The following is a 25,263-nucleotide window of genomic DNA, read 5'->3' as shown; positions in this document are numbered from 1 at the left end:
AAAAAAAAAAAAAAAAAAAAGCCAGTGTCCATTTAATGAAGGAATATCCACTTTAGGGATGTAAGACAATTGTTTTTAGTGCGAGTTATGGGATATAAATCATTCTCAATGATAAACAATCAAATCTTCATCTTAAATTCATTTTATACAGGTATATCTACAGTAAGGTAGATAAGCCTCCAATTTTTGAAACTCTCAAATCATTTTATATGAAACAGTCTACAGAAAGAGGAGGGAACGAAAACAAGGAATTGTGCTAAACATCATTACTTAGCTCACTCAGCAATCAGGAACAATTTTGCTCCCAAGTGCTGACAAGAAGGGTAGGAGGAGCTCTAGGCTCACTATTTGATTATAATAAAACAGTATTATTTGTTGAGACAATACATCAAAATCTACCATGCCCCCAAAGCTGTTATTTTTCACTATAGTTCATTCATAAAGACATAGAAAAATAAAGTAAGTAAAGCTAGAGATATAAATAAAGATTTGAAAGGATATATCATACTGAATGAAACTTCAGTCCTCGGAAAATCAAATTTCTTGATCTACGTAATGTCTGAGCCAACAGTAAGGACAAAGTCATGAAAATATACTGAAATAACTGTAAACACTATCAATATTTATACATGTGAAATAATTATAGGTAGTTAAACATTAATTATGAATTTTCCTCTTGAACTAATTTTTTTCTCTCCCCTTAATTGCACTTAGAATAATGCCTCTACAACTGCAAGTACTGGACAAGCATGGAATTTGAACCACAGACTTCCAAATAAATGAATTGCTCTGTATCCTGTGACCATCTATACATACTCCATCTTCAAAGAGTCCATCAATACCCTATCACTGAGGAGACGGCAAGCATCTTTTCTCCAGTATGCATGAAATTTTTGGAAAATACATGTGTGGCTCTCAGAAGTATTTCCATGAAGAAAATACCTACAGTCCTGTGGTGTTCATCATTTGAAAAATGCAAGTACTTCCCTCATCAGTCAGCTCCTACTGAACTTACTGGCAGTGACTGGAATCCTTAAGGGCCTGTTAACTTTCTGAAGACAAAAGCTAAGATGAAGGACACGCCACTCCAAGTCCATGTGCTACTTGGCCTAGCTATCACTACACTAGTACAAGCTGTAGATAAAAAAGTGGATTGCCCTCAATTATGTACCTGTGAGATCAGGCCTTGGTTTACCCCCAGATCCATCTATATGGAAGCATCTACAGTGGACTGTAATGATTTAGGGCTTTTAAACTTCCCTGCCAGATTGCCTGCAGACACACAGATTCTGCTCCTACAGACTAACAATATTGCAAGAATTGAACATTCCACAGACTTTCCAGTAAACCTGACTGGGCTGGACTTATCTCAAAACAATTTATCTTCAGTCACTAATATTAATGTACAAAAGATGTCTCAGCTTCTTTCTGTGTACCTAGAGGAAAACAAGCTAACGGAGCTTCCTGAAAAGTGTCTATATGGACTGAGCAACTTGCAAGAACTCTACATTAATCACAACTTGCTTTCTACCATTTCTCCCGGAGCCTTTATTGGCCTACATAATCTTCTCCGACTCCATCTCAACTCAAACAGACTGCAGATGATCAACAGTAAGTGGTTTGATGCTCTTCCCAATCTCGAGATTCTGATGCTTGGGGACAACCCCATCATCAGAATCAAGGACATGAACTTTCAGCCTCTTCTCAAGCTTCGCAGCCTGGTTATAGCTGGCATAAACCTCACGGAAATACCAGATGATGCCTTGGTTGGGCTGGAAAACCTGGAAAGCATCTCCTTTTATGATAACAGGCTTAATAAGGTACCCCAGGTTGCTCTTCAAAAAGCTGTTAACCTCAAGTTTTTGGATCTAAATAAAAATCCTATTAACAGAATACGAAGGGGTGATTTTAGCAATATGCTACACTTGAAGGAATTGGGGATAAACAATATGCCTGAACTTGTCTCCATTGACAGCCTCGCTGTGGATAACTTGCCAGATCTGAGAAAAATAGAAGCTACTAACAACCCCAGATTGTCTTACATTCACCCTAATGCATTTTTCAGACTCCCAAAGCTAGAATCTCTCATGCTAAACAGTAACGCACTCAGTGCCCTCTACCATGGAACCATAGAGTCTTTGCCAAACCTCAAGGAAATCAGCATACACAGCAACCCCATCCGGTGTGACTGTGTCATCCGCTGGATTAATATGAACAAAACCAACATTCGGTTTATGGAACCAGATTCTCTATTCTGTGTGGACCCACCTGAATTCCAAGGCCAGAATGTTCGGCAAGTGCATTTCAGGGATATGATGGAAATTTGCCTCCCTCTTATAGCTCCCGAGAGCTTTCCTTCTGACCTGGATGTAGAAGCTGACAGCTATGTGTCACTTCATTGCAGAGCTACTGCAGAACCCCAGCCTGAAATCTACTGGATCACACCTTCTGGCAAAAAACTATTACCAAATACGCTGCGAGAGAAGTTCTATGTTCATTCTGAAGGCACCCTAGACATAAGAGGCATAACCTCTAAGGAAGGGGGGTTGTACACGTGCATAGCAACTAACCTAGTTGGTGCTGACTTGAAGTCTATTATGATCAAAGTGGGAGGTTCTGTTCCCCAGGACAATAATGGATCATTGAATATTAAAATAAGAGATATCCGGGCCAATTCTGTTCTGGTGTCTTGGAAAGCAAGCTCTAAAATTCTCAAATCCAGTGTTAAGTGGACAGCCTTTGTCAAGACTGAAGACTCCTATGCTGCCCAAAGTGCTCGAATACCATCTGATGTCAAGGTATATAATCTTACTCATCTGAAACCATCTACTGAGTACAAAATTTGTATTGATATTCCCACTATCTATCAGAAAAGCAGAAAGCAATGTGTGAATGTCACCACGAAAAGTCTGGAGCATGACAGAAAAGAATATGGAAAGAATCACACAATATTTGTGGCCTGCGTTGGAGGCCTTCTGGGGATCATTGGTGTAATGTGTCTTTTCAGCTGCATCTCACAAGAAGGGAACTGTGAGGGTGAACACAGCTATGCTGTGAATCACTGTCACAGGCCAGCCTTGGCATTCAGTGAGCTTTACCCTCCTCTAATCAACCTCTGGGAGTCCAGCAAAGAAAAACGGGCATCACTAGAAGTAAAGGCAACTGCTATAGGTGTGCCAGCAAATATGTCCTAAAACAACCAACAAAACCTACTTCAAAGAAAAGCTGGAGACTGCAGTAGTGCTTAAAAATCAACCACAAAAAATAGGCAGAGGAATGTCACTTTCCGAAAGGTAGACTCAGCATGACCAGTGCTGCTCCTGACCAAGGGAAAGAGGGGAGAGTTTGGTATTTTAATTGATTGGCTTCAAAGGGTACTGTGGCAACCAAATAAAACAATCCCATTTTCTAGAACTTTCATGTAACTTTTATGTCAGGACTGCAGTTAACGTGAACATTTCTGTATTTTTTTTAAGTATAGAAGAGTAGTTGAACTGAGCAATACCTCCTCCTGTGTTGTATTACACATATTAGCCACGAGTTTTTGCAGTGACCAGATAAACTTGAATTGACACGTGGTGTAATGGAAAGGACAAATTCTGTAGAGTAGACACAGTGAGTATGTGGACATCTTTTATAAGGAAAAATACATTTTGGATTAAAATCAATTGCTTTTGTCTTGTTTTCGTTTCTAAATAAAGAATAATTTCTGGGAAATAACATCTGATTAGAAGTCATTTAAGTACCAATTTTTTTTAAAGGTGTTTTTTATTTTTTTTAATTGGGTTTGGAAACCACATTGTTCTGATACACAAAATGGATTTTAGACAACACTTTATCAATATTAAAAGATTATAAAATTATACTTAACACTTTAAATATTAATTAATATAAATCATCCAGGAAATTATAAATTCATTAAAGATTTTTTTGAAACAAGAAGCTCTGGAAGAGGATTTAATTATTAGGTTCAAATGATGCAAATCCAATACTGAAGTAAGTTAAATCCTAATTTTAATAATGAATTGCACAGCTGAAAGTGGCTACTATGCAAAAACTTTTGCCATTTCAGTATGCTTACTTTTCTAAGCATATTTTACATTTCTTTGAGATTTAAAATAATGAGCTTCAGTGACATAACAATTTAATAATCTGCTCTACCACAAACACAGTAAGGTAATCACATGTCCCATTTTAATAGCAAGGTTTTAGTATTTTACAATAAACTATGAATATGTAGCAAAACTTTATGAGGTTCAGTTTTTGGAAATTCTAACTTAGATTTTTTTCTATGCACTATAAATACAATGTGATCCAAATGGTTTCAGTGTTCACTGTAAAATAAAATGCAGTTTGGGTTTAGAAACAGCATCTATTTATGCAAACTAGACTCATTTTAAACTTTCTATGTCGCACATGGTGGCCTTGAACTCATGATTCCCAGCCAGAACCCTTCATAAACAGGTATATACTACTGATTTTAAAAAATGTCAGATAACAGTTTCATTAACTAGGATGAATTCTGAAGGTGATTTGAGGTAAAATACACTAATAAAGAGCAGTCAAGTAAGAATGAACAGAAAGGGTCTAAAAACACATGTTAAAATGATTTCGCATTGTAAAAATGAAAATACCATTTTGAAATGTTTTATATGAAGTTAAAGATCTTTACTTGAAATATTAACAAAAACTAGAGATTGAGAGTTTTAGCCATTTTAAAAATACGTTTGTATTGTAGTTCTACAAAAACAAGTTCATTTTTAACACAAACATTCTTAATTTTAAACACCAATCTTAAATAATTAGTCATAGTTTTAATAGGTAAATTGCTTTTCTCTCCAGCTAGAAGCTTCTATATTAATAACTATTGTGCTATTCCTAATCAAGTGTTTGACATTTTACAGTGGCTGAGTGCATATTACCAGCACGTCACCAGCCTCTAAGCATTCCCAGCATGGCAGCCATATCAATTTATTTGTTGATATTAGACATTTCTTTTGTGTTACCATTGACAGTTTCTAATTAAATCCTAGCTGGTTTTGACAATGTGGAAGGTAATTGCTATGAACTCTTTAAAATGAAAGGACAAGCTGTGTTAATTTCAACAAAACCAAAATATGGAACTTGTTAATTCAATGTGTTTCCCAAGAACAGATTTTACAACCTGATGAATCACTATCACACAGAAGCTGACATTAGAATTTATCAGTAAGACATGCTCATATATCATGAGAGGTTTCATGAAAGGTTTCAGCACTATGGACAGAGCTTTGTGAGGCTCCAGAAATTTATCAAAAATTTAAGAGCTGAAATATGACCTATTAGGATGCAGTTATTGTATAGGTCAGCAAGATATTGAGCATGTATTTCGTGTTTCTTTTAAACTTACTTTCATGAGGAACCATCACAGCCACATCTAAAGCTTACAATGCACTTCCAGCTCTCTCTCTCTCTCTCTCTCTCTCTCTCTCTCTCTCTCTCTCTCTCTCTCTCTCAGAGAAAAAGAAAGAGAATCTTTTGAAAATTGTTACTCAATAAGACTAGTTAATAAGTAAATAGTAGAAGACTAATAACTTTTTTGTTACAAACAAAGCAATGCAGTTTCTGAAAGCATGTTATAGTTTTATTTAAGTTCTAATCTAATGCATCAGCAAAGATTCTGCTTCAATAAAGACAATAATACTTAATATTCCATATATGAACTCCTAAGTAATCACAAAATTAAATGAGCCCTAGTCAAATGATTGACACATAATTTACAGTTGATTTGTATTATATGAAATCACCTGCTGCAGTGAAGTTTACCTAAGACTTCTGAAGCTAATACTGTCACAAATGTCCATTAATGTACTTACCTTTATGGAAAAATTCAACCTCACACAAAATTATTTAGGAAAAAAATAGTCTCACAATTTTTAGTATAAACCAATTCCATATTCTAGAAAAAGAAACATGTAAAAACAATACAAAGAATAGTTATGATTGTGTAATGAAGTTTTGATTACCAATACACTGCCTATACAAAATGGGTGCCTTTACATGGAGATCAAAATGCCCTACTAACTAGTGATATCCTGACTGTCTTTAATATCAGAATATAATACCTTATGTATGTCCAGATGCTGATGCAAATGAACTTTATATGTTGTCAGTTGAATCAATGTGAAAACATACAATTATAGAGAGTACATGATTTTGAAGGATAATAAATGACTGTGACTAGCTGAATATTACACTATGCTTTTATCATCAACTCAGAGTGCAATCCTTCCACTTATTAGAATATTAACAATAAATTGTGTGGCATGTTATTATGGTGACAGCCTCATACTTCCCCCTGCTTATTGTGTTTCCTGAGTACATCAAGTAATTGATCTGCACTATTAATTGGTAGAAGTGCATTCTGCAATGCCCACACAGCAGTGACATCAACTCAGCATGCATTTTTACAGTGTAGCTTATCATCAAGTGATGTATGGTTATATTGAAAAACAACAAAGACAAAAACTATCAACATAGTCATGTTACTATCTCTATAGTGAAGTTTTGAAGTTTTTAAATGTTACTAGTTTGCCTACAAAGAATGAAGTGAAATTTTGAGATCTCTACCTCCACCACACACACACACACACACACACACACACACACACACACACACACATCCCTTATGACAGAGATTTATATTCTACATTTTCTCTATCAAGCTTTCACAAATATTTATTAACTGTGATACTTAGTGACATCAGTGTTGGTTTTTAATTTTTACATACCTACACTATTCAGAAATCACATAACTTTTAAGCTCAAAATAACTTATCGAAATATGTTGCTATAGGAGCTTGTTAAAAATATATTACTGATATTATTTTCTGTATTACTAAAACTAGCCCAATACCATCTTCAGAATGATTAAATAAAAAATCTTATCTAATTCTCATAGATTTTATCTAAATCAGAGAAAGGTATTTTTTTTTTTTTAACTAAGGGAGTTTGGTCATCTAAGCAAATGAGAAGTAAAATTCAAGAGGGTAAAATTTAGCATTGACCAAATGCTTACATTTCTTACAAGGAGAGTCACCTGGTTCTTAAAAGATTTTCTCTCACTGACTCTTAAATACATTAAAAACAGTAGTATTTGTCAATTACAAAGTTAGTAATAAAACAGCAGAATTTAAAGTTTTAAAGTTGCCTGAGAAAGCAAATTTCTAACAACAGTTCCCAGAAAGCAGGGCAGCCTCTTGTCGATTTATTGCCACCACTGTCATTTTGCTCTTCATTCCAAGGGTGGTTTTCTAGATAATATAAAATTATCAATAGGAACTAATTTCTGTCCTAGAATTTCCATGATATAATATCATAGTTTTCTTTTCCAGGACAGCCAGGGCTATACAGAGAAACCCTTTCTCGGGACCGGGGGGAGAGAACAAACAACTTCTAATTAGGAACAAGCAACTTCTAATTAAAACAAACAGTGTAGTGTCCGTAATCTCCAGTACAAATAATAAAGTAAGTGTGGGGTAAAATTTGACCTTTCTAATCCTCACATTGAGAGGTAATATAAATATACCTCCCTTCTATTTGCAATACCAGTCTCCAAGGAAGAAGAGATAGAATTTGTTATTAAACTCTCAGAAGTGACATTTTAAAAATAATGTAAACAAACATACCAAAACTTTTTTTCAAAAGTATATGATACAATATTAAGACTGAATTGAGCTCAGAAACTTACAGTAAATGTTTCCTTAATAGTTACAAAGAAAAAAAATACAGGCAATGAGAAGCAAATATTTCGATCTACAAAATAACTTAAAGGCACTAACCATCTCATTCCTATTTGCTATTCAGTTGATCAATAAAGCATCATTTTAATACTTGATGTTTCATAGAAAAACACTTATTTTTTAAGGATTATGAAATATATTCTCATTATATAATATGAGTAAATCAATTCAGATCCCCAGATCTGTGTGAGCAATAAATTTCAGCCTCATAGTCTTTCAAAAGGCATAAAAGAAAGAAACAGAAGGCTCACTTCTTTCTGATTCCATGTAACCAATAAAAATTAATTATACCATAAAAAGGAGCTACATTAAAAACTGTGTGAAATATAGGGGACTAAGTTTCCTTCTAATGGATCATGTGAGTCTCAATCCATTTTGTTCCTGAAGGAACTAGTTAATACTTCATACATTTTCCTGTAACCCAAAATGCCACTTCAAAAAATGTTAACATTTGTAACAATACACATTCATACTAACTTTGAAGAAAGACAAAAATCCAATAAACTTTTACCAATACTGAATGTCAGACTCAAAATTAGCAATGATTTTTAGGAAGGTATGCCAGGCTTAAAATAAAGAACATGGGAAAAATAAGCTTCATAATTAGGAGCCAAAAGTATGATAGACACTTCTTTTTCCCTGTCTTGCTTGCTAACTCTCAGAAAGACCATTTGACCTCATTTACATACAAGTAAGCAATCTATTGTGCACCTAACCACTCATGGCATGCCAAGACATGTAGTGATAATATTTCTACTTTACATCCGATCTTACAATATAACTATGAATAGAGTGTCAGATAAGTTAAGTAGGTTTTCTTTCCCCTAAATAGAATAAGAGACATCAACACAAAAAGGTAGAAGACCATGAGCAATAACAACACTCAAGCCTATCTGAGCATTCCCTAGCCCTGGAAAGTTGGAGATGTAGGGATGCAAACAATGTATCAACATGTAGAGCCATGGGAATGTAGCTCAGCGGTGCAGCACTTGGCTAGCCTAGACCAGGGCCCAATCCCAAGGTGACTTCTGGGCTGGACTGTCTGGAGGCAGTTGGAATCTGAGACTTGGAAAGTAAATTTAGCTGGTGACTAAGCATCCTGCACTCACAGTGAGTAGACCTGTGAGACAGAGATGCTTGATAGATGAGAACTCTAATTAAAATGGAATAATTAGAATTTTAATTATTATTATCATCTAACCAACTCCATCAATAAGTTCTTTAAAAATAATCCAATCTCAGGTATGTACCAGGACTTGGGGACAACATTTGGTGGATTTCTTTGACCTCTTGCAAAGTAATACATTTTTGTTTTTTTAAGGGCAAGGAAAGAAAGAAAAATCTATGTATATTGTTATAAATAAAAATTTTACTAAGTATATTTGCCAAGTGCCAAGTAAGTACACAGCTATAGCCTACTAAGATAGTTTTTCTACCTAAAATTATTCCCATATCCATCTGATAGTTCTCATCTATCAAGCACCTCTCTCTCAAAATTCTACTTACTGTGAGCACAGGATGGTCAGTCACCAGCTATATATGCTTCCCAAGACTCAGATTACAACTGCCTCCCAAACAATCCAGCTTAGAAGGCACTTTCTGTTGGAAAAAAATATAATAATGCTGAGAAAAGGAAAAAAGAGCCCGTTCTGCTTTGTGCCAGCAGGCAGATTCTGTGACTACCTTTGCTATACCAGTCAAGGAAAATTGCAACACCCACAGCTGAGAGTTCGAAGTCGCTGTGCTCTGGCAGCCTGGCATTGCTAGCAGGTTAGAGTTCGAAGTCGCTGTGCTCTGGCAGCCTGGCATTGCTAGCAGGTTAGAGTTCGAAGTCGCTGTGCTCTGGCAGCCTGGCATTGCTAGCAGGTTATTATCTACTGTTACCTCAAGGCTCTCCAGAGAGCACAGTTATGAATTACATGTTGTAGCTCAAGAGATAATGATAATAACACACATCATTTTATGATAAGTGGAACAGCAAAAAACTTAAATATAAATAAGCACATCCATGTGATTCGAACCTGGAGGTGTCCATTTATTAGAAAGTACCTAAAAGTGGCAGTCAAAGAAAGGAGGTGGCTGTTTAAAACAAATATTATCATAAATAAAGACATCCGATTATATTAAGGTGGGACGGAAGGATAATTTTACATATACAAATTTTTAAACATTCAGTAATTAACTATTCACTACAAATGCTTGGAAGTTACTAAGCTCAGAACCTCTCTTATCCACAACGGCTTCTTGGAACCATAGTTTGTGTTGTCACTATTATTGACATTCAAGTGAATTGTGTATATTGTGGAGCTCCTTATAAGTAACGGCAACATGGTATAAAGCTTTACTTGTAAACTATCATCACATTAATAGGGTTCACTATGGTATTTTCAAATATGCTTAGCTTTGCATTATCTCACCTACATCCACCAAGCAAAGATTTAAGCAAGGAGACAAATTATGGCCCATGTCGCCTGCATATGTATTTTACCCATTCACTGGGATATATGTCCTAGAAACCATATCAACTACTAGACATTCAGGATGATGTCATAGCAAATACTTTGGCATCAAAAAACCAGTGGGAAAAAAAGATACTAACAAATTAGTCTGGAAACTTTAACATAAAAATATTATCATAATGATTTAAAAAGACATAGAAACAGCTACTATGTATTTAGGAGTACAAAGCATTCTAACAGAGCCTCAGAGGCTACAAACACACACTGCTTTATGCAATTGCCTAACTACAGAATGCAAGTAGATTAGACATGGCTTGAAAGTAATAAAAGGCTTGAGTACTTAACAATCATCAGAATTATGAGCAAAGGGGACAAAGTTTGACCTAACTTCAGACAAAGTGAGGTCCATGCCATGTTTATGTGGTGCTATATGGTGGAAACTGCCATTGCAGAGACAAAAGATGCTGCATTAAAACTGCCATGACTACTTCATAAAGGTATGAAAACCTCCTTAGGATTTTCCTAGTCTGATACCGCATAAACGCATGCTCGCATGTTCCTCCTTAGGTATGTATAAGTCATCTTCCATGTTGGGATAGACCACTATTTCAGGATAAACTGATTTCAGACTTGTTTTCAGAGTACAGCCCCTTTGAAAATATATGAAAGCCAAAATGTCACTGTGGCTTTCCGCTGTTTCTATAGAGGCAAGTAAGTAAGTAAAAAAAAAAAAAAAAAAAAAAAAAAAAAAAAAAAAAAAAAAAAGCCTAAAAATTCTGGGTAATTTTGTACATAAAAACTTAAATGTAATGCAAATTTATGGCATATGGCTTTGAATATAAGGCTGACACTCTTCTATTCCCACTACCAATTGCATTTCTCTTTTAAATTTTCATGTGTTACACAGGCTTTAGTAAGATATGTAAGTATAGCCAGGTACAGGCAAAGGTGCATGCAGCATTTCTACTCCTTGTACATTTCTGAAGCACCACAGTTATAACCACTGGGGTGTCACTTGCTCTCCTCAGATCACAATTTAAAATTTTATGCGGTGTACATTCTGTGTACAGAAAGCCAAGCTAAAAGCACCACCAATGGTGAGCACTACTGGGGCACCCTGAACTCATTTTGAATATGATTTTGAATTTATTTGTGATCAGGAAGCATTCATCAAAGCTGTAGCCCTCACAAAGTTTTGTGATCCTCAAATTCATTTATGCAATTTCCACACACCTTCCAGAAAAGTCAAGTCTACTCCCCAGAACTAACTGCAACTCCAGTTTCAGGGGATCCAATGTTTCACTTCTGGCCTACAAAGGTGCCATGCATGTACATGATATATAGACACATATGTAGGCAAAGACTGAGACATATGAAACGAAAGTTAAAATGATGGGTGGTGGAAGATTCTGTAATCTCATCAATTGTGAGGCAGAGGTAGGTGGATTTCTGAGTTTGAGGCCAGACTGGTCTACAGAGCAAATTCCAGGACATGCAGGACTACACATTGAAGCCATTTCTTTAAAAACCAAATTAAAATTAAACTAAATAATGAATAAATAAATCTTTAAAAAAGAATCTGGGGTCCAAAATACAAGGGGATTATTGAAGAAGTATATTACATCAAGACAATTTAACTCTTAAAGCTAAAGATAATTTAAACCGTTAGCATATGTTTTCTATTAAGGAAAGCAAAACTCTAAAGATCATTTTGCTCTTCATTTGTCTCAAGAGTGTTTTTAGGTAACTGTGATATATTAACATAGTAATTTTCAGTTCTTTAGTAATATTTCTTTTGAAAACTTTCCTGAGGATTTTAACTTGAAGCAAAGGACAAAATTTCAAACAAATAAACAATAACAACAAAAACGAAATGTGATAAAGTAGATAAACTTTCCTTAATATTAAAATGGTATCTGCGGATCCTAGCCCCAGAGCCAGCTTTTGAATTTCCTGAAGAACGTATCAACTTGTCACAACTTGCAGACATGCTCTACTCACTAAGGTAAGGTGACAAAAGAGTCCCATAGCCTGTCAGACAATATATAAATGCAACAGCAGACCATGTGTTCTATTTCTAAGAGGAAACTTGACCCAACATGAGGTCATATTGCTTAAGCCAACAGTTTCTCTGCAGGACTCCTTGGAACACCAACTAGAATATGTACAAGTTACTTGTCACAAAATGTCATCTCATTAAAAAAAAAGTCTAGTTTTAACTACACTGAAGTCAGAACATATAAAATATTAAAATACATGTGATCTATAAGACAGTGGTCTATAATTACAGTGTAGGGGAGACCCAGGCAGCACTAGAATATGTAAATTTCCTGCCTCTGCCATTTATGCTTTGGAACTACCGGTAATTGTCACTACCCCTTCTACTCCATGGCTTATGATTTTGAAAACATATTAAATAAGTAAAATATTAAAATTATGAGATTAATAACCTCCATAATGAGCTTCACATCTGTGATGGACTTTTTAAAAATATTATTGTTATATAGTTACACAGGAGATTTGATTACATTAGCTGTATCAACTACCTCCTTAGTGAAGCCAGAAAATCTCTGTGATCCCACTTTGATCATTTATGTCACACAGGAAAGGAATATCCTATTAGATTACATCATCAGATAAATTCACAAGCTCATTGGATCATTATATTGCTACTAAATAAGCACTAACAGTTTTGAGCCCCCTTCTCAGTGGCAAGAATGCAACAATCAATATTATTCTATATTGGAAAAGGTCAACCTTATGTTCTTAAACACTAGGGGGGTAGAAGGCTCTCTTGAACGTGAAATCCTGAGTTTATTAATATAATGTCACAGTATTTTTTTTAAAAAATATATATTATTTGAATCCAAGTACTTGGGAGGCAGAGGAAGGAAGATCTATATGAGTTCCAGGCCAGCCTGAAACAAAGAACAAATTCTAGACAAGCTATAGACAGATAGTAAGACTTTGTCTAAAAATATTTTAAAATACAAAATAGTTTTGCCATTATTGGACCTTAGTATGTTGTTGCAAAAGTGCAAGATAGTTAGTACACAAAATTAAGTCCAAAAGGAAAAGCTCAAGCCCACCTATCAGCCTGCCATTCTAGCATTCTACTTTTTCAGAAAGTATTGGCAATTTGTGAAAAAGAAAGATTACTGATGGAAATATAAATTAGTACATTAGTAGAGAACAGTATGGAATATCCAGAAATAGTCACTTTTACAAAAACTTTAAGATCCAGTTGTGCCTGGTACACACTGAAAGGAAACCAACTCAAATGTCAAGAAAGATGCAGGCATCCCTATCTCTTACTGCAGCACCATCCACCAGAGATGAGCCACAGTCAGTTAAGGTGTCCTTCAACACAAGAGTGGATTTGGGAAAACATGCTATATATACATAAAACAGTATTAGTCCTCTACCAAAAAAAATTGTCCTTTGCAGGAAAATGGATAGAATCAGGTCATAATGTTGAGTGAGATAACTGAGGCACACCAGTTGCATGTGCTTTTATTGTTTTTGTTTGCTTACTTGCTTGCTTGTTTTATCTTTCATATCTGGAAAGTGAGATTTTTTTAACAGCATCCTAAAAATAGTAGCAGAGAGACTACCAAGGAAGGTTCAGGTGGCTAGTGGAGAGGGTTAAGAAAAGGTAGTTGATATGGTGGAAATTATCAAAGTATGTATGTACGTATGTATATAAATATCCAAGAGAAGCTCACTGAGAGGGCTCAAAATAAAAATACAGCCATTATAATTTTTAAATTTGATATTCTGCTTTTGAAAAATGTGTAATACTGTCTCCTTCCACTATTTTAACACAAATCAAAGCTAGCCACATTTTCCAAGTGGCATACAAGTCATCCAATTTCGGAGTGAATGGAGGCCCTAGTGCTCATGTGTCACTGCCCCCGTTCAGCCCCAAAGTCCCAGTGCTGTGAGCAGTGGATGCTACCCTGCCCTAGGTGGTCAGTCCTAAGACACCAGTCTGCTGCATTAGTCTATGGATAAACTTTTTCTCTCTCATAGTAGTCTGAGCTATTAGTCTTCTCTAATCTTAATTTGTTCTTATTACAGCAAAACACACAGGGAAGCCCTGTAAATTGCTGTTTATGCTCTCTTGTTCCTATCTTGTCTTTGTTCCACATGAAACAAACCCAAAATTTTAAAGCAGCTGATGACTTAGAATGTAATACAGATTTCAAACATGTCTTAAAACAAGCCAGAAACTGAATTCAGTCCACCAAGTCTCCTTATTGGGCAACTCTTTCTTCTGGGGAATTCACGTCATCCATATTCTTGCACTATTTTCAGACGTAAGCAAGACAATTCTAGATACTCAAGAGTATTTGATTATACCTGATGTCACATAATGTGGCTAATATCAGTTTCACTAGCACTAGAATAAAGTAACTGCTAAGCATCAGCATGGCTTTTGTTAGGAGGAAAATTCATTTCAGCTCTATGAGGAAGATATTTTCAAGGGCCACATTTAAGCTAATAAGTGAGAATCTCGGGGAAGGAAGTCAAAGAAGCCTTAGAGACAGTAGAAACGAGTTGTTATCCGCAATGGGGAGAGGGCTGCTTCTTCATACAGAGCAAACTGACAGGTGTTTCCTCCTGGACATCTATGGCAATCCTTACAATCTGCCACTTGCTACCTGCTTTCCCCAGTTAAAGTCTCCTCCATTTCTCATCCCTCTTTTGGTAAAACCTGTGTGGGAATAGAGGCAGGACACAGGAGGGGCTGGAAGGAAGACACAGAGGAGAAAATGATGTGATTAGATTTTAAGTAAAAATAAAATAAATTTAAATAACAACTTAATGCAAATTGGTCTAGACAAAGCCACTCGAGCGAGGAAAGCACAGAATGCTAATGCGGTGTCTTGACCAGCACCGCCAATTAACTATTACTCTTTGCTTGGTTTTGAGTTTTGCTGAGGATTGATTGAGACATGGCACTGGAAAGAGTAGACTCTAATACTAAACTTATTAGGAGAAGATGCAGAATTCCAATAGAAACCTTGTTTTATTGACCAAATACTTCCTCAAGTGAAGCTTGACACAATCTAAAGCCTGGAAGCATAAGCAATTCTGCCTCCTGCATGTCTTGGCCACCAGAGAAGGGGACTAATGAAAACTGTGTCTGGAGACTACATACCCTGAGTATTTAGTTATTAAACCTGCTGACTCTCCAAATTCACAATGAAGTATGAGGATTTCTGGAAAGGAGAATATAAATTAGAATAATTAAAGCTTAAATTTGTTTTGACATTTGACTTGTAAACATTTTAAATCTATGTCCTAAATTAAATAAACATAGCACACTGCAACCCACATACATTTCACAAAAATAATTTATCCTTATTCTACACAAGGAATGCTAATATTTTCTGCCATTACACTCCCCCTGACTTTCTCTCTCTCTCTCCCTCTCCCTCCCTCCCTCTCTCTCTCTCTCTCTGTCTGTCTCTCTGTCTGTCTCTCTGTCTGTCTCTCTGTCTCTCTCTGTCTCTCTCTGCCTCTGTCTGTCTCTGTCTCTCTCTCTGTCTCTCTCTCTCTGTCTCTCTCTCTGTCTCTCTCTCTGTCTCTCTCTGTCTCTCTCTCTGTCTCTCTCTCTCTCTCTCTCTCTCCTCCCTTTTCTCAACCCATGCCACTATGTATCCCTGTGTGTTAAGTCTACCATCATGTCAGAGTAATGAGTTTCATTAACCCGTAAGAAATCATAATAGCAAATAGAACACAGTAAGCATGTACCATTACAATTATGGAAAGAAATAAACCCAAGCTCAGGAATCAATGGTGGAATGGTCATTTAGATATTTTATGTCAATTAATTTAAAGTTTATTATTATTTCTATTAACTTCAGGAAAGATAAGAGGAACTAGAGGAGAAGCCATGGCACAGCAGTTGTGAAGAAGTGTTGTAGGAAAAGAGAGGGAAATGTGAACATGCTACACCAAGACCTTGTGAGCTGGGGAAATAGCTCAGTGCTTGCTGTGCCAGCATGAGTACTTGAGTTTGATCAAGCTTTCTTATGAGGTGTCCATCAGAAAAGACAACGCAGACACATGGTTAAGCCAACAGTATGTCTTTATTAGCCGTCCAGTAATTATACAAGATAGTCTGCACTCAAGTGCAGTTACAGAACTACTTATTTGTTTTCTTATTTATCTAATTTTTTTGTATATGAATGCTCTATCTGCATGCTCTACATGCAAGAAGAGGCTATTATATCACCTTTTCTGTCATAAATATTATATACTAGTTCTGTTCTTGTGATACAAAAGGAGGTACAATGTCTGAGAAGACATGAGATGAGTGACATAGGTTCTCTAACTTAGTGGTGGGTCACTCCATGTGAAACACTTGGACATATGCCCAGGTAGTACATATTATTTTTACAATAGACCAAGGGATGATTCCTATCCATGCTGACAGAAAGCAGTATGGTTCTAGGCTTTACTGTGTACTCAAGACAGTACACAATCTAGAAATTATAAACTGTGATTTTTCTAGAATTTAATACTTTTAGAACAGAGTTGACCAAGAATGAATGAAGACCTTAAACCCTAGATGAGAAGGAATTCATGCACAGATACACCTGCACCAAAGTTTAGCTTATAACTAGGAATGGTAAGATAATAACAATAATAATTAATAATAAAATACAATATACTAAAATAAGGATTGTTTAAAACATATGATCACTTCTATAATTTTTCCATTTATTAGTTGAATATGATATTTGTCTGCAGGGAACCAAAACCATTGGAAGTAAGGCCAGGAATAAAGGGGAACTTGTGTATAGTTTTCTACAGGACATAATTCAACTTACTATATGCAACTTTAACTTTAAAAACATGAAATCTAACTTACTGACACACAGACCTAATCAAATCAATAAATGTCATAAAGCTGAAGAGGGTAAGTTAAATTTCTAGTAGTAAAGGGCTTGGTGGAACAATAACAGACTTCCTCCACTCAGGTTCTCTGATATAATTTATAAGATTAAAACAAAGTAAAATAACTTAATTTTAAGAAGGTCACACTCCATGTCCAAGTTATGATAACTAGCACACCAGGAATTTCACTGAGGTGCCTACAATCACCTCATCTGTAAGAATGAAGAAGTTCTTTACTTGCTGACAATTCATCACCAACTGCCTAACCATGGCCAACCAGCATCACGTTTGCTCTCACACAAAGTGAAGCTCACACACAACACACACATCCCTGTCTCATGTACTTTGGTCATTATTATTTTTGGGGGGGTCCTTTTTTGTTTATTACATATTTTCTTTATTTACATTTCGAATGTTTTCCCCTTTCCTCATTTTCCCCTCCGAAAAACCCCTTATTCCCTTCCCCCTCCCTCTGCTCACCAACCCACCCTCTCCCACTTCCTGATCCTGGCATTCCTCTACACTGGAGCATAGAGCCTTCACAGGACCAAGGGCCTCTCCTCCCATTGATGACTGACCAGGCCATCCTCTGCTACATATGCAGCTGGAGCCATGAGTCCCACCATGTGTACTCTTTGGTTGGTGGTTTATTCCCTGGGAGCTCTAGGGGTACTGGTTAGTTCATATTGTTGATCTTCCTATGGGGCTGCAAATCCCTTCAGCTCCTTGGGTCCTTTCTCTAGCTCCTTCATTGGGGGCCCTGTGCTCAATCCGGTAGATGGCTGTGAGCATCCACCTCTGTATTTGTCAGATACTGGCAGAGCCTCTCAGGAGACAGCTATATAAGGTCCTGTCAGCAAGCAGCTATACTACGTCTGAGCATATATCCAGAAGATGTTCCAACATGTAATAAGGACACATGCTCCACTATGTTCACAGCAGCCTTATTTATAATAGCCAAAAGCTGGAAACAACCCAGATGTCCCTCTACAGAGGAATGCATATTTTTTCTATTTTATACTTTCAGATCACATTACTCAAAGTAAGAAAAAGCAAATCTTATCAAGCTTTATAAACCAAGAAGTTATACAAATGATACACAAAAATAATTGTTTTGGAGAGGTTAAGACAGTAAATTATGAGCCGGGCGGTGGTGGCGCACGCCTTTAATCCTAGCACTTGGGAGGCGGAGGCAGGCGGATTTCCGAGTTCGAGGCCAGCCTGGTCTACATAGTGAGTACCAGGACAGCCGGGGTTACAGAGAGAAACCCTGTCTCGAAAAACCAAAAAAAAAAAAAAAAAAAAAAAAAAAAAAAAGACAGTAAATTATGACATCGGGGCTCTGCATGATGAAGGCACACATTTGAAGGCAATTTAGTTTCTGAAAAGCATTGGGGTTCCAGCAGCTTTACCAAAAAAGTAATAGAAACAAATATTTCTGTGAGGATTGAAAATGAATGAACTGAGGAATTCTACTTCTAAAAAGGCATCCCCTTAACTCCACCTGGATATAGATAGACTCATTGCAACTTTGTCTAGTCCTCCTCTGAAGTACAGAACAGTGTTATTCCTTTCATTCTTGTCCAAGTACTTAGAGAATGTGGCTAATATCATGTTTCCTAGAGTAATCTGAATGCTTTTTTCCACTCCCCTTGCTGTTGCTTCTGTCTGCTCAGCACTGCCACAGGGTGACAGTCTCATAAAGTGCAAAGGCACTCACTCCCAGGCGCTTGGCAAACCTCCAGGACTGACATTTTATGCCCTATGTAAACATCGGGCCACAGGGTCAGAGTGAGAAGGGGAGGGGATGCTACTCCATGCAGATGCGGTAGCTGCTTTTTATTACATGGTGCTGTAACTCACTGGCTCTTAACCCATTCTAAATTTTAATAGCCATCCACCGAGAACTAACATATCAGTTATTCTAAAGGAAGTGTACCTTACAAGTAAAATCCTATAAAATGATCCACCCAAAGAATAAAACAAGGTCTCCAAAAAAAAAAAAAAAGCGAGCACATAGTTAGAAAAAGATGAGAGATCATATTTTTGTAAAAGCATGCACTCCATTTTTAGACTATCATTCTGCTTAAGTAATACTTGTTTCTTATGAACAAAAAAGTATAACTACTTGTTTTGGCAGTGAAGAATACCTCACATTATTTGCTTGCTAGCCTGAAATAAATAGTGTAGGATTTGTAAGCTTTTGTTAAATCCAACTTACTTGTAAAAATTGTTTAAGGCAACAAAAATTCCCTGCATCTTTATTTCTCAAAGGGAAAATAACAACGAAAATAATAAGATCACAGTTCCGGAAGAAGGTACCATACCCCTGATTGTAATTGAGTCTCGAAGACTTTCAAATACTCTCCATTACAGCTACACTTAGCACTCATCTGGCTGCTTTGGAAATAAAAGAATAACATACAGGGATGCACACTTGATAACCAAACATTTCACCAACACAAACGATCAGGAGAAAACTTTTTATCTTTGTCTTATTTACAACTGAGAAAAAGGTCACAGTAAAGCTAGAAAAAGAACAAAACAACCAAACAAAACCAAAACCCCTGAACTAGCAGCACTCAGGAGGCAGAGGCAGGTGGATCTCTGAAGTCTGAGGAGAGCCTGGTCTACAGAGTTAGGTCCAGGAACACCAGAGCTACACAGAGAAACCCTGTCTCAAAATAAACAATCCAAAAATTAATATACATGTTGACAGTCTCAAGAATCTGAATGGCACAACTCCTCAGAAGCAAAATTCACAAGTGTCCCTATGGACAGTAGTAAGTAAAAACAATGGCCAAAGAGTGGACACAGTTGACTTCTCTTTGTTCTCAATGAAATTCCCAAGGAATTAAAATGCGAGACATTTTGGAAGATGAAAAGATTGGAAGATTCCACAGCTTTAATGAGTGAATTTAGAGAATTTTCTGTAGGTGTGTTGTAGGGACTGTTTGGTTTTGTTTGGTTTGTTTTTCTAAAAGGTGGCACAAAAAATAGCATCTACTGGTTTTATAAAAATAATTAATAAATCTCCATTTGCTCAAGTAGAATAACACATCATCTTTTGAATTAACAATGCTATTTTGAGCTTGCAAAGCAAAACAACCCATGAAGAAGTATTCTGCCTACAGGGCATTTGATTCACCTTATACTCCTTTAAAAGCAAAATTAGGATTATTCTTCTTTATGGTAATATGTTCTAAGCAATGAGCATCAACAAAAAAGGAAACTCTAAATTTATGCCTATAACCATCTAAAGGCTTTATATTAATTCTTCTAACAAGTCAGGCTCACTAATGTTCAGTTTCCTACTTAGGTTATAGTCTCTGAGCTCAATGAATAGTGATGAAAGAAAACAGAGAGAAAGTATTAAAGAAAAAGGGGGATGGGAGAGGATAGAAAGTGGGAGGAGAGAAAACAGGGAAAAGGGTAAAAGAAAGGGTAAAAGGAGTGGGCAGAAGCACCAGGGTGAGGAGAAGAGAGAATGCCAACCCCAGACAGTGAGAGCCAAGAGCTGAGAAAAGGAGCTAGACAAAGACACTGCTGGGACATGAGGAAAGAACAGGAAGGAGGTTCAGGGGGACGTAGGAGGAAATGACTTCCTGCCCATGTGAAGGGATGGACTAGTCTTGGAGGTGAAAGAATAAAAAAGGAAAGAGAGGGCAGGGGAGAGATGTGGCATAAAACAGCAATTGTCTGGCTAATATGAACCTTTGGCAAGAATCACACAGTTCAGAGCCCAGGTGAGCAAATGCTAGATATTTCCTGCTTACACATTTAGTCTCCAGGGTTCTGATATCTAAATGAAATTCCAAGTCTCTATATATCTTTCAAAACACTAGATTTCATTTACTATTAGAGCTGCAATTATACAAACAATGAAAATTTGAAATGCAAACGATGAGGAACCTAAAAAAGATAATTGGATAGAATTTAAAAGTTTGCAAGGCCAAGCCATTTTGGCCAGATGGCTTTTTGCAATTTTGGAAATATCAAAACTCATAAATGTCACAGGGTGTAAGAACTCAGAACATTCCCATCTGCCTAACAACAACAACAACAAAAAATGATTGTTTCACATTTGTGCTGACAAAGCTTCCATATTTTTCTCTCAGAGATTATGATTTTTTGATCTCTTGAGAAGAAAAGTCATCTTCTCTCCTAAAAGGGCAATTAGGCAACCACTTTGGTGCAAATCAAATAAACACTGTTTACCTCCGGGAGAAATGCTAAAAGAGAATCAGATTTGTCACTACTAACTGCAATGATCTTTACCTACACATGACTCTGAATAATACTGGGCATGAGGGAGAGTAAAAAAGAAACACGTTAGCACTAAATAGCTCCTTTTCCACTAATGTTATCATCCGATTCGATTGCTGATTTTAAACAATTAACTTTGAAGATGTAATTCATTTGTTCAGAAATAATACTATGTATTTGTATTCCTCAAACACAAAGAATTTTATTCATGTATATACCTCCATATATACATCTCCCTTTTGATCATACAACAGATAATTCTATCACAACTGTGTAAAATAAATATTAATAATACACTGTGTATTATTAGAGTGGATTCACATAGTATGCTATAATTACATTTATTTCATGTCATTTTGTTTTCCTACTGAAGTTTCTCTGCTTTACTTCTTTACAATTTAAGTCCCAACTCTATGGAACAAATCTCAAATCATCTCTCTTGGGTACTACAGTTTCCAATCCTCTCTCTCATCACTGCAGGCCCACAGGACTTATAAAAACACGTTAAAGACACTTCAAGGATATCAACTGATACATATACTCAGCTGAGTATGGTGGACTAGGACCTACCTGTGTGCTCAGTTGAAATATTCTAATGAAACACACACATATCAAAAGCCACAAGAAACAGAGGACCATCACTGGGAGTAAATGTGAATATTTATCAAGAACAGAAAAATCCTGACTGCTATAGAAACTGACAGAACAGAAATAAACCACTAGTACCTTCAGTTTTCCAAGTGAAAGAGATGGGTTTCATTTAATATAAACATGTTTTATTTTCTCCAAAATGTAGAGAAAAAAAGTTTTTCAGTTTCATTAGCATATGCATCACCTGCTAAACTATAGGTTATATAAAGGTCCTCATTTTAACAAGCTGCTGGGTAATAGCAGAGATTTTGGAAACAGAGTTTGATCACCAAGGCTTTAGCCTATATCACTTGACTTTGCTAGAAGAAGTGGAAAATGTAGAGGAGACCTTGTCACACATGGACAGTGTCCATCTGGCATATGGTTTGGAGGAAGTTTTCCATTAATAGAGAAGCAAAATGCCATAACCAAGGAAAACAAATGGCATTTCAAGAAAAATCTCTTAAAACATTGCACTGCTATTTGGGCACACAATTGACTAGTATTATTTACCAGAGAAGCTGCCGATCATAAGGTCATATGGAGTGCCAGGAAAGCTCACCTCATGTATGCATCAGGGTTTCTCATCTGCAATTCATTTCTGTTCCAAAACTAGTTACTCACAATACAGTCTGCATAATCCAAGAGTTCAGTCTTAAACAAAACTGTCCTACCTGGAAAGATGGCTTCAGGTGGGATCTCAGACAACTCTCATTTCTGAAACTTCTAGTGATCAACTTCTGGTGAGAGATTTCACTAGCATGAGACTAAACACTTGGGAATGGAGTTTTGTTATAAAGAAATACAGACTGAAGTTCTGAAACTTGGATAGACATCATATGGTTAAAATGAAAAGTCTCCAATCACTTGGCTGGCATTTCTAACATGATTAACCCTATTTCACCATAGCTTGTCACTAAAACTTCAGAAGGGAGCTGACAGCTCATTAATATTACTCCATATCTGTCTGGAATCCAAGACAAAGAGCAAATGAATTATTCTCCAAAAGGTTGCATTTATTGTTTGGTCTTTGTCTTGGATACTTCTGGAACAGTAAGATGGATCTATGAGTTAGGGCACTTGCCGCCAAATCTGAAGTCCTAAGCTTAATTCCTAAGACCAACAACATCAAAGATGAGAACTAACTCCCCAAAGTTGTTTTCTGACCTCTATACATGTACCATAATACTCATAACACACATACACACACACACACACACACATACACACACACACACACACACACACACACACACGGAGGGGAAGATATATACATATAAGTAAAATATAATAAATTAACCACATTTAATAGAAATTAGGTCACATGATGTTTTTAATACCTCTACCATCACTTTGTTCTATATGTTATTACTTGTTTTTACCTAAATTTTCTTGTATGTAAACTTGAAGAACTAATTACCAGCTCAACCACTGAGAACACAGACTTATGGGCTCATTTGTTATTATCTTCTAGGACCTGCATATTATTTTGAAGTTAAACCCAAATTCAAATTCAGACTTAAATTTTATATTAAACTGCCTCAAAGAAAGCAATATATATATATATATATATGTATGTATGTATTTTAAGTTATCCTTCATCAGTCTTTCTTTATCCGGGTATAGTGATTGTAGTTTGACAACACATAGCTTATGTGAAATAAAAATAAAATAACGAAAACTCTTGCCGTTTCACAATAGCAGAGACAGAGCAAATGTCTGCATAAACCCCACAAATTCAATCAACCAATATACATGTTGGTGGGAAAAATCAGAAAAAGTGCAACAAGCTGAGTTAATTTTGATATTTTTCTTTCCTGAGCAGACCACTGCAATTAACATCTATTGTGAATTTACAAGGATTTGGTCAGAAAATAATTCATGTTAAACAGAGGTTCTCAACATCATTAACAGAGACTGAAAAAGTGGGCCAGTGTGCATGAGAGCATAAACCATAGAGGTCATGTGTGTTAATGAGAAAAAGAGCATTTATTAGCTTTCAATTTAAAATATAAAACCCTTTTCTCCCAATGGTTTAAAATGGGACAATGCTCCCTACCTGAGGACAGAAGAAAGTGGTGCCCTCAATTAGATGAACAACACTCCTGGTCCCAAACTTTTATTGTTGTCACTGAAATTCATCATTGAAATTGTATTTTTACATTCTGACATCTGTGTTGCTCTCCCCAAGAAGCTTATGAACATAACTTATCATGCACTGTGGCCTGTAGTGGGAAATTGTACATTTTTTTAAAGTTTCTGATACATAAATACTTTTACATAGTAGACGAACTGGTAGAGTATGCAATTTTCATGTGAGATCTACAAACTAAGGAAATGTTCCCTCTGAAAAGCTAAAAGCCAGTAGATCATGTTACTTTCAAAAAATAGAACTATTACCCTACCCATTTTACAAGAAAAGGCAAATAGTTATTCCTTAGCAATTTATTTTTTCTTTGCTTCCACATTTTTGTTATACTGATTATAAATGCAGGTATGAAACATGGCTTCCACAATGGATGAGCACAGAAAGTGAGGTTAAACTTCATCTGGACCACTGGGTGAGTGGCCATTAATGGTGCTGTCCACAGTAAGGAAGTGCATTCTCGTTACACACAGTGGCTGTAGCAATGTGTCTGAGCCCTAAAAAGAAACCCATCAAGACATGGTGAAGCAGAGCTGCTCAGAAGCACACCCTGTCATCCAGTCAAAGCTCCAGAGGACTTGTAAATCCATTCCTCACCATATCCTTTTCTACTCCAGTGTCACGATTAATATACGGCAATGCTGCCAAATAAGACTCGCTGACAAAACTAACAAAATATCCACCTTGTCAGGTGACTACTGACAAAGCAAACCCATGTACATGTATATGATGACATCCACACTTGCAGAAGATGGGAAGATGTGAAAATACGAACACGAGTCATGCTATGTGTGCTGTTTGTACTTATGGCCAATTGTATCATGCTGTACCAGCATCTCCTTGAATAACCATGTGTTCCTTTTCCTACAGTATCTCTAAGTCAGTGCACAATGCAGTCATGATCAAGACCACTCACAGGGGAGCTTCTAATTGAAAGCCTCATAAGATGTGAGCTGGACAGTTGGAAGAGTCTGTTAAGTGATAAACATTTCTTCTACAGCCCAGGAGCTCATGGATCCTCTTTCCTCAGTGCTCCTGTCTTCCCACATTTAGTCTTTTTTTTTCAGAGTGT

At 36.4% G+C, this 25,263-nt stretch overlaps 2 protein-coding genes across 4 annotated transcripts in view; one reads left to right on the top strand and one right to left on the bottom strand.

Annotated features, from left to right (window-relative positions):
* Window positions 1-3,717, top strand: part of Lrrn3 (leucine rich repeat neuronal 3) — a 31,661-nt gene extending 27,944 nt beyond the window's left edge. The window contains exon 2 of the mRNA XM_031357239.1: window positions 715-3,717. Coding sequence (XP_031213099.1) covers window positions 1,071-3,194 — 2,124 coding nt within the window. The 5' untranslated portion in view covers window positions 715-1,070 and the 3' untranslated portion in view covers window positions 3,195-3,717. The remainder of the gene's footprint in view (window positions 1-714) is intronic.
* The window catches only part of Immp2l (inner mitochondrial membrane peptidase subunit 2), an 884,186-nt gene that overhangs the window by 473,744 nt on the left and 385,179 nt on the right, over window positions 1-25,263 (bottom strand). The window contains exon 8 of one of the 3 annotated variants that reach the window (XR_004114576.1): window positions 13,098-15,465. The exons of the other annotated variants lie outside the window; for them this stretch is intronic. The gene's annotated coding sequence lies outside the window, so the exon portion shown is untranslated. Of the gene's footprint in view, window positions 1-13,097; window positions 15,466-25,263 lie in introns of those variants that run through there. 3 annotated transcript variants of the gene reach the window in all.

Source organism: Mastomys coucha, unplaced genomic scaffold (genome assembly GCF_008632895.1).
Source record: "Mastomys coucha isolate ucsf_1 unplaced genomic scaffold, UCSF_Mcou_1 pScaffold6, whole genome shotgun sequence".
NCBI classification, from domain to species: Eukaryota; Metazoa; Chordata; class Mammalia; order Rodentia; family Muridae; genus Mastomys; species Mastomys coucha.
Note: the sequence above shows the minus strand (reverse complement) of the source record. Positions and strands in the feature narration are given on the sequence as shown.